This window comes from Bactrocera tryoni, unplaced genomic scaffold (assembly GCF_016617805.1).
Source record: "Bactrocera tryoni isolate S06 unplaced genomic scaffold, CSIRO_BtryS06_freeze2 scaffold_120, whole genome shotgun sequence".
Classification (NCBI taxonomy): domain Eukaryota; kingdom Metazoa; phylum Arthropoda; class Insecta; order Diptera; family Tephritidae; genus Bactrocera; species Bactrocera tryoni.
Genome location: NW_024395835.1, coordinates 1,382,453 through 1,392,975, shown reverse-complemented (window position 1 = coordinate 1,392,975; position 10,523 = coordinate 1,382,453). Strand labels below are relative to the sequence as shown.

Here is a 10,523-nt window from a genome sequence, read left to right as displayed (position 1 = left end):
CTTATTACATGGTTCTTACTTCTATTTATACTTGTTTGTCATTCTTAAATGGAACCCTAATTCATATTCATTGTGTCCTTTCACATTGTCATTTATCATTCTTATACTGTGCTTACTCTGTACTTTAAGTCTTTTATAGTGGTTAATAAAATTTGAATTGTCATAGCGTTGACATCGTGTGTTCGTTCTCCAACAATATCTAACAAGGGTTATGGGCCCAGTCCCATCATTAAGTGTGTAAAGTGTAAAGTAATTAAAATGAATATTACCATCGACAAATTGGACGGCGAAAATTTCTCATCATGGTGTGTCCAGATGAAGAGTCTTTTGATCACGGCGGATTGTTGGTACACAGTGGTCGCCACGTGTCCGGAAGCTCCAGGTCCCGAAAAGGTCGCATTTATGAAAGCTGATAGTAAGGCATTGGCCTTAATTACATTGAATGTTAAAACAACGTAGCTGCTACATATAAAAAATTGTTCAACTTTCAAATCAGCGTGGCAGAAACTTCACAACGTATACAGTGTAAGTGGTTCCGCTAAAAAGGTATGTTTTTTCAAAAAGATTGTGCGGTTTCAATTTCGGCAGCAGATAAACCAATTTTGCTCCATCGTTGATAATCTTCGCGAGTTAGATATTACGATACCACATGATTTGTTATCTATCATGCTTTTATGCTAATTGCCAAAAGAAATGCACAACTTCGTCGTAGCTATCGAGACTCGAGACGAGTTACCATTGTTTGACGGCTTAAAACGTTAAAACACGCGGTCATATAAGTGCGAAATGCAAAAACAAAAATAAGCAAAAAGTTAAGGGCGTGATTTTAAGTTTAAATTTACAGTTTGAGCAGAGAGGCGCTTTTATATTGGATAGCGGTGCATCGAGCCATATGTGCTGTGAAAAATTTTACTTCGTGAATTTGAGAGTTTGTGACGAAGAAGTAATGCTCGCAACGGGCGAAATCAGAATATACTGACATTACGTTAATAGATGTGTTCTATGTTCCACAACTACACTCTAATTTTTTGTCTGTATCAAAAATTACAGTGAGTTGAAATAAAGTAGAATTTCGAAGCAGAAGAGCTGCGGTTATAAGCAAGCAAAATAAATTAGTTTTTGAAGCATTCCTGCATAGTAATATTTATACAGCAAAAATCACAACTAGGAAAACTAATAAACTGATGCAAGTACGCGAAAATTCAATCAATAAATTACAACTATGGCATCAAAGATTTGGTCATATGAATTTCGATAGTGTGACAAGGTTGTTTAATAAAGGAATGATTAAAGGTTGTGAGAAACTAAATAAGCCCGAATATATTAGTTGTCAGATTTGCGCATTGTGCAAAATTAAGAAAAAGTCTTTTACGAACTACAAAGAAATTTATAACAAAAAACCATTGGAAATTGTTCACACTGACTTGTGCGGTCCAATGAGAATAAAATCGGAGGGTGGCTCCATGTATTTCATAAGTTTCATAGATGATTATTCAAGATATGTTCACGTTAGTTTCTTGAAAAATAAGTCAGATGCTCTGAGTTCGTTCAAAGATTTTGTTGTAAAGGCCGAGAATCAAACAGGTTATAAAGTTAAAATACTTAGAAGTGGCAACGGCCGTGAATTTGTTAATGAGACGTTTAGGCGATACCTGAATAAAAAGGGAATCATACATCAAACTACAACACCAGAATAAAACGGAATAGCCGAAAGGTTTAATCATACAGTCGTTGAAATGTCACGCTGTATGTTAGAGCAGTCTAAATTACCACACTCGTTATGGTCCGAGGCGGTTAATACGGTTACATAAGTATGTACGAATCAGATCACCATCAAAAATTTTAAGAGATTCTGTTCCATACCAACGCTGGTTCGGTCGCAAGCCTAGTGTTAATCGTATGAAGATATTTGGTTGCAGTGCTGTCGCACTAGACAAGAGATGCGGTCGATCAAAGTTTGCTCCAAAAGACAAAATGATTAAATCTGTTGGTTATGCAGAAGGTGTTAAAGGCTATTGTCTATACAACAGCAAAAATAAATCTATTACTATATCCAGAGATGTTATATTTTTCGAAGAGTCGATTTGTAATGAATACAATGTCACTAATGTTAATCGTTCATACACAAATGAAAGCGAATTTAAAAAGCAATCCACAATCTACACGAATTATTACTTTGATTGTTTCTGTAAATGATATTGCTACTGTTAGTGATAACGAAGTTGTTGTTGCTGCTAATGCAGTTGCTGAGAACGAACACGATATTGCTGTTGTTAATTCCGAAAATGTTAATAGTTTACCAGATGAAAATATTTCTGATGATAACAGTTTCGAAGATGATTGTATAGTTGTTAATGCGGATGGTCGTGTAAAACGAGGTAGACCAAAAATTATTAGAACCGGTCGTGTTGGTAGACCGAAAAAGATGTTTGCTGTTGAGCGTGAGAGAAATGTTCTCAATGCTGTCACTTGTGTGTCGAGTGATCCAATCAATGTAAAAGAAGCTTTGCAGCATGAATATGCTGAGCAATGGAAAAAAGCTATGGAGCTAGAATATCAATCGCTTTTATACAACCACACATGGGAGCTCGTAGATGTTCCTGAAAACAAAAACATTATAGGTTGTAAATGGGTTTACACTACAAAGAAAAGAGCTGATGGAAGCGTGGAAAAATACAAAGCACGGCTCGTAGATCAAGGTTGTTCACAGAAGGAACAAATTGATTATTTTGATATATACTCGCCAGTTGTTCGTTACTTAACCATAAGGTTAATCTTGGCGTTGTCTGTTCAATATTCACTCTTAGTAAACCACATTGATATTACAGCTGCTTATTTAAACGGTGAATTAAAAGAAGAAGTTTATATGCGCCAACGACTATTATTTGAACATCCAGAAAAGCCAAATAGCGTTTGTCGTTTAAAGAAATCCATTTATGGGCTAAAGCAAGCTGGAAGAGATTGGTCGGAGAAGATTACTGAAATTTTGTTACGAATTGGATTTCAAAGATGCAAGTCGGACTGCTGCGTGTTTTACAAAAGAACACAAAACGAAATCAACATAGTAGGCGTGTATGTCGATGACCTTATTGTTGCGTGCAGTTCAAAAGAGTCAATGCATCGAATTGTAAACAAACTAAGCGAAAATGTAAATGTTGTGGATAGAGGTCCCATACAGCACTACCTTGGAATGCAGATCGAGAGAGAAGGCGAACGTGGTGAAATCAGAATTCACCAGAGGTCATACATTAAGAAGTTACTCGATGACTGGGGTATGACAGATTGTAACACTTCCCCTACTCCATTGGCTAGCGGCTGTGTTTTACAAAAATGTACTAGACCCAATTGTGCAGGCGAAAATACAAAGAGGTACCAGTCCTTAATTGGTGGACTAATTTATTTATCTACAATGTCACGACCAGATATAGCGTATGCAGTTTCTAGATTGTCACAATTTTGCAGTCATCCACATAGGGAACATTTAGTTGCTGGTGGGCCAGTACAATGGGAAGCGAAGAAGCAAAATGTTGTTGCCTTAAGTTCGATGGAGGGGGAGTACATAGCCATGTGTCAAGGCACTAAGGAGCTGATGTTTCTTCGAAGTATTTTAAATGAACTTGGTTTTAAGGAATATATCCAGAATCCTACAATTCTTTTTTGCGATAACCAAGGAGCTGCATTTCTTGCTACAATCGACGCAACGAAGAAACGTAGTAAGCATATAGACATAAGATTTCATTTCATAAAAGATAAACATAAATTAAAAGAAATCGATATTAAACATATTTCTACAGCCAATAATATAGCTGATGGTTTAACCAAAAGTTTAGGCAAGATTAAACATGAAAATTTTTTGTAAACATTTGTATTTAACATAACGAATTAAGGTTGAGGCGGAGTTTGTTAGTCATTCCTATATGCAACCCTAATTCATATTCATTGTGTTCTTTCACATTGTCATTTATCATTCTTATACTGTGCTTACTCTGTACTTTAAGTCTTTTATAGTGGTTAATAAAATTTGAATTGTCATAGCATTGACATCGTGTGTTTGTTCTCCAACAATATCTAACAATACTAACTAGTATGTTTACTTATTACTAATTGATAGTTTGTTAAGATACAGATTATATTATTTGTTTAGGTTTGTTTACATATATGTATATGTACATATATGTTGTTTTGATACTTGTTTGTTTAGGATTGTTTGTTGTAGTGATAGTGCATTTCAATTGTTCCAACTCAAGGTTGTTTCTGCATTCTGTTTACTTAAACAAAAGGTTGTTTTGATGTTTGTTACTATTATAAGGAATACATTCCTTAACTTGCGCAAATGTAATATATTTTATGATATTGTATAGTTATTAAATTGATATTGGCAATTCTGAATTGTTGCCATTCTAAATTCGTAATTTTTTTAAGCTGTCGCGAAGTTCTTTGCGGTGTTTCTCCACAATTTTTTCGGCATTTCATTGTCAATTTAAAGTCTTTAAAAGGTGTGCACGTTTACTAAAATGGTCATAAGTTAAAAATTATTTAAATTCTGTGGTAGTGCGACGAATGTATTGAGCGAAAAGTGTAAGGAAAAACTAGATAAATTTGCAAGTCGCCATGAAGGTACGACAAATGCAATCAGCGTCGATATGTATGCAAGCTCATACATATGCATACATATTTAATTAAAATTTTTACCATTTTTCGGAAAACAATGGTTCATATAATACAAAATAAGCATGCATATGTGACTCAGAGAATGCCTTTTTACATTCTCTGTGTGACTTTGCATATTTTTCTACAAAGCATTTCTCTTTATTTATTCTCGCATGAATTCAGTCGTTTTACATATATTTTTGCCTTTGAACGTGCTCATTTACATATGTTAAATAGCAACGAGAATGGTGAATTCCTTTTGTGTGTTTTTGAGTATTTTTATATCTTGTGCTAAATACTAAATTTTATAAGATGCCGAACTGTGTTGTCAATATCGACGCAAAAACAATTTAAATTAAATTAAAATGAATAAAAATCCAGGAAAAAGTTCAACAGAACGTAGTCGCGAGTTTCGTGCACGTAAAAAACAATTATTGAACAATCAAAATAGATGTTCAAATATACATACATAAGTGTTAATGTGACTGATGTAATAAATGGTAAGTGTAAATATTTTTTAATCCTGCTTTAAGTATAAACTTATATTTCAATGTTTTTCAATCAATAAATTTGATTTTTATTTTATACTGATTATGGATTATATATATATAATCTCAATACACCACGTGTATAACCTTATTTATTTTTTTCTGTTTTAGACCACTCTCATCAAAATAGTGTCCCAACGGGATATAATTCAGTAAATAATGATTGTAAGTACCAATAATTAATAGTACCTTTCATCATTTAATTAATTTAATAAATTTAAAAAAAAAATTTCAATTTCGACGGTTACGACATGTTCATGCACAATATGGAATTTATCGCCAAATCATTAATGTACCAGTCGATGTAAACAATATGGTAAAACTCTTACCCCGTAATCAGTGCTGCCAACTTTTGACCAGGAAAAAAAAGCTGTTTTTGACGGGAAGAATGGAGAAAAAAGCTAAAAAAAACTATAAAATAATCCAAAAAAATCTAAAAACAAATGTATCAAAAATACGAAAAAATGTCTAAAAAAACAATAACAATTTATTAAGCTCTTTTTTGTTTAAAAGATTTCCATTAATTTATCTACTTATATCGTCTTGGTCTGTCTCATTTTCGTATGACATATTCGTGCCTATCATCTGCAAATATTTTACAGGCACTTCATAGTCAACGCAGCATTTTCCCATCCTTCGTAATCCGTTTCTGTATATTAAAATAAAAATGAATAGAGTATATCTTTTGCTTGACTTTACCTTATGCTTAGAATGCTGTTGTTCGTGGCGAGGCCTATTGAATTTCTTAATTTTGATTTAATTAGGTTAACCTGGCTAAAAACCCTTTCTATCTCCCCGTTTGACCAGGGTAAACACAATATTTGAATGGATTCGTCGAGGGGGAGGCTGCATTTTGATTCTCCGATATCTTCGCGTAAGTCTTCAGAAAAGTGTGGTCCTAATACATTTTTTAAAATGTTTGTGCATTTGGTCCGGTGCTTCGTCGAACCAATGGTCAATTTGCGCCATTGCTGTATGTTGCGCAAAAAAAAGGCACAGTGATGCTTCCTTAATTTGCACATTTTAATTTTCAGATGCTCTTGCAAAGTTGAGCTTGTTCGTCTGGGTAAAGCCACTCATGGCACTTATGTGCTTCTTTGTTGCAGCGTGAGCTCGCAGATCACTCAGTTTCGCTGTAATAGTGCTCTTGCAATAGTTGCAGTAAACCCTCTGCTGGTCTGTATCATCCCTGCGAATCCATGCCTTGAATTCATCACTTTTAAGCCACACATCGCGTCATTTCTGCTTGTATTCTTCCGGCATTTCACAACTTTGAAGAATTTACGCGCACTTTTTAAATAGAGATGGAACCACTAAATAGAGATGACATTCGCGTATATCGAGAAAAACACTCGATCCGCCACCACATTTTCTGGTTTGTTTGTAAGAGACTATCGTAAAGCTGCCACTTTTTCATATTTTTTGTACTTAAGTGTTAGCAACACAAAAAAAGTCAGAAAAAGCCAACTGAATTTCTAAAAAAGACAGAATTCCCGCAATTTTCAAATTTTTCCCGCAGTTATCCTTCGAAAAAAGCCAGTTTCGACGGTAAAAAATCCAAATTGGCAGCACTGCCCGTAATGTCGATGATGATTACTGTATTAACGTACACATTAAAAGAAAAAAAATACGTAGATCAAGCTATTTAATGGGACTGGTTAATAAAAGGACAATTCGTGCATGTCTTCAGTATCTGCTTCAAACTCCATTTTATTTATTTTACGATATTAAAATTTATGAAAGCTTCTTCCACAATGATAGTAATAATGAAAATGATCTGGAAGGAATGAGTGAAGATATACCGGTTGAAGAGAGTCTAACAGCACAACAGAAAACTCTACCTTAGGATGAAGATATGTATTTACGGATCGAGAATATAACATTCCCAAAAGTATAATTTTTGATGAAAAATAAATTGTAAAAAAAAGAAGAACTTTCGTTCCCATAGATTTATTTGGGTCATTTCCGAAAATTTAGAGAGGGAGTAAAGGCAACACCGTTCGCAATAGCAACTAGCGAATTGCGAAGATCAGATCGGCGTGGAGTTACTCCACATCATTTATTATATATAGCAATAATAAATATTATATTATTAAATTATAATAAATAATTCAGTTTGGTATTGGAGCGATCGAAAAAGAGATCTTTTTGCGATGATTCGGCAACTAGGAAAACCTACGATGTTTCTTACTTTGAGTGCCAATGAAATCGGATGGACCAATTTAATACAATTACTGTACAAATTCAAAAATAACGGTACTGAATTTTAAGCTGAGCAAGCTGCGTCATTGGATTACATATCTAAGACTACACTAGTGAATGAAGATCCTGTGACCTGAGCTATCTATTTTAATAAAATAGTCAATATATTGATAACTATTCTCCGATCAAAGAAAAACAGCTCATTTGCAAATTACTATGTTGTCGACTTTTAAACAAATTGAATTCCAGCATCGTGGTAGTCCTCATGCACATATTTTAGTGTGGCTGAATGACGCTCCATCAGATCCTCTTTGTACAAGCTATCAAGATACTGTCAGGGATAATGGGATGCCCAACTTATTCCAGTGTGAGAGCGCCTCAAAATAAGCGTTTTTTATAACATTTTCCATTATGGCCACATCGAACAAAATAAAAATTTTTGGGCATTTAAATTGAAACACCCAACGTTTATTACGATTGCAAATTATTATATATTGGACTTTTAATATACATATTGCGAAACCACTTAAATCCTTTTTTCTGATTTTATGATATATTAAAACAACTGACTTTCGATCTTTCAATACTTAAGGTGAATTAAGCCTGTTAGTTGTCAATTAATGAATGTTTTTAATCATTTGTTATAGAAAATGATTTCTATTATGCATCAAATTACAAAACGTTTCATGAAATATGTTTAAATTTCGCAGTTTCTTTGATTTTTATTGTTTTAAATTTTTATTAACGATCTTGAACGGCGGCGACAAATTTCTCCGTTCACATATATTTTTGGTATAATTTCAATCTGGCCGTTCCAGTCATTCCAATTGCAAAACGTCAAAACCTACCCAATCCAGTCAACTGTCAAAGTTCGGTAGGTGAGCGGCTCTCACATTTCCAGTGACAGGAGAGTTTGGCATCCCATTATTCCTGATACTGTAATGATGATCAATCAATTGATATCAGTTTCTTCATCAGAAGCTTCTGGACATTAGTGTTGGGAATTATCGAGTGATTTCAACTATCGATTGTTAATGACTGAATGATTATGACTATCGAATGAATTTTTTCGTTCATTCATTCATTCATTTATTTAATCAAATTCAATAACTAAGCAAAGGCGTGCTCTTCAAACAACAAAAAAGTACTGGAATTTTATTAATTTTTAATTAAACCAATACAAAGGTTTAATTTAATTCAATATTTTAATAAAACATAAAAATAGTAATGCACAGAAAAGATATTCAATATCATATAAAATAAATATAAATATAAATGTGGGAATTACTATAGTGACCACCACCCACACTCCCCGTCAGGATATTAAACACAACATTTAAACGTTCAACCAGTGTTTATTCTTTACAAAAAAACAAAGTCTTGAATATAGTGCTTAAGATTACATGTAGTATACACATACGCACTAGCATAAACGTTTTCGCGGACAACGGCTCGGCACGACTTACAGTTCATGGCAACTCAAACTCAACTGAACTTTGGCTGGTTTGTCTTTGTTCGTGTTTCGTCAAAAGTTCGTCCAGTTAAAGGGTTGCGTGTCATTGTGTTTTTTTGTCAGCGTTGTATTGTTGACCACTTCTAGTCCGGCATTCGGATCCCACATTCGGCCCTCCTGACTTATCATTCGGCTCGAATGATGGGCTGTTATATAATTCCGTTGGTCGCTCCCACCGCTTCATATGTTCAGCAACAGTTGATGTTTGTCTAGGACCCTCATGATCGCCAACCTTTCGCACCTCGTATCTAGCGTGCGGTAACACTTTCGTAACTTTTTATGGACCTAAATACTTCGGCTTCAACTTAAGCCCTACACCATACTGAGTCCGCTTAATTGCTACTAAATCATTCACGTGGTACTTGGGCTCTTGTTTCCGCTTCCTATTAAAGTTACGCCGATTTTCTTGCTGGATTTTACTAATATTCTCTTGCGCCTCTTTGCGCAGGGATTCTCTTTCCTGATCAAACTCTACCATAGCTTCTTCGTCTAAGAACTCTTTCAAATCTGGTGCCACACTCAGTCTCATTTCAATACCTGTCAACAATCTAAAAGGTGAGACTTTCGTACTCCTAGGTGGGGTATTGTTAATCGCTTGCTGCACTCTATCTAACTGCTTGTACCACTGGGCTGGATTCTCTACACAAAACTTAGATAACATTGGTATCACGATTTTGTGGATACGCTCCACCTGGCCATTACCCTTCGGAACTCCTGTAGCTATCATTAAATGTTGTATGCCCTCGCTCTCACAATATTCAGAAAACAAATGTGACGTAAATGCAGCGCCTCGATCAGTTATTATGCGTCTTGGATTCCCAAAGACTGCTGCCTGTCGCTTCAGCTTATCTACAACCCCATCTGCGGCAGTGGTTCGCGTTGGGTATAGCCACACAAACTTAGAAAACGCATCGACGACAACGAAGATATAATTGTACCACTTATATGTTTCTGTCATCGGCCCTACATGATCGGCATGATACGTCCCTAAAGGCCTATCCTCTTTGCTTATTAGCGTTAAAAATCCTTATTTTTTTCCCGACTTATTCTCAGTAATAATGCAAGCTACGCAACTTTTTACTATACTTGATGCTTTAGCTAACAACTGTGGTATATAAAATGATCTCTCGACTATGTCTTTGGTTCTATTTGGTGAGAAATGACCTTGATTATGTCCCATTTTTATTATCTCGTCTTCCATTGACACAGGTACAACTATCAATTCCTTAATGGGATCTTTATAGAGCACCCCGTGTTTCACGAAAAAGTCTTCATAACTGTCCTTTTCCAGGACTTTAACAACCGCTTTCACCCAAGGGTCCATTAACTGTGCTTGACGCAATCTGCGCTGTAGGGAGTCCTCTAACATCAAACAACGAACTCGACTCAACGCGTCTACATGCCTCATCTTACTTCCGCTTCTGTGTTCTATCTGATAGTTGAAATCTTGTAAAAATAACGCCCATCGGGAAACTCTTCAAGGAATGTCCCTTTTCCGCATCGTCATAGCGAACGCGTTACAATCTGTCACTATCTTGAAGCTTATGCCTAACAAATATATCCTCCACTTTTTCAAAGCTGCTACAATCGCAAGTACCTCCAGCTCGTAT

The 10,523-nt window shown here is 35.2% G+C and overlaps 1 protein-coding gene across 1 annotated transcript; it reads right to left on the bottom strand.

The window, feature by feature from the left end:
• Nucleotides 1-8,956: 8,956 nt before the first annotated feature.
• Nucleotides 8,957-10,321, bottom strand: LOC120780003. Its single transcript, XM_040112288.1, has 3 exons — nt 10,000-10,321; nt 9,207-9,774; nt 8,957-9,161 (listed from the first exon to the last, which is right to left on the bottom strand). Exons 1-3 carry the CDS (start codon nt 10,319-10,321, stop codon nt 8,957-8,959), a joined length of 1,095 nt encoding a protein of 364 aa, XP_039968222.1.
• Between the last annotated feature and the right edge of the window lie 202 nt (nt 10,322-10,523).

What these genes read in the sequence shown, in the direction of transcription:
- LOC120780003 (XM_040112288.1), bottom strand. Translation starts at nt 10,321, where the DNA reads ATGAGGCATGTAGACGCGTTGAGTCGAGTTCGTTGTTTGATGTTAGAG. An exon ending in GTTGTTAGCTAAAGCATCAA is followed by an intron (nt 9,775 to 9,999) that starts GTATAGTAAAAA and finishes CCACTGCCGCAG; the next exon opens with ATGGGGTTGTAGATAAGCTG. An exon ending in GGGCTTAAGTTGAAGCCGAA is followed by an intron (nt 9,162 to 9,206) that starts GTATTTAGGTCC and finishes ACCGCACGCTAG; the next exon opens with ATACGAGGTGCGAAAGGTTG.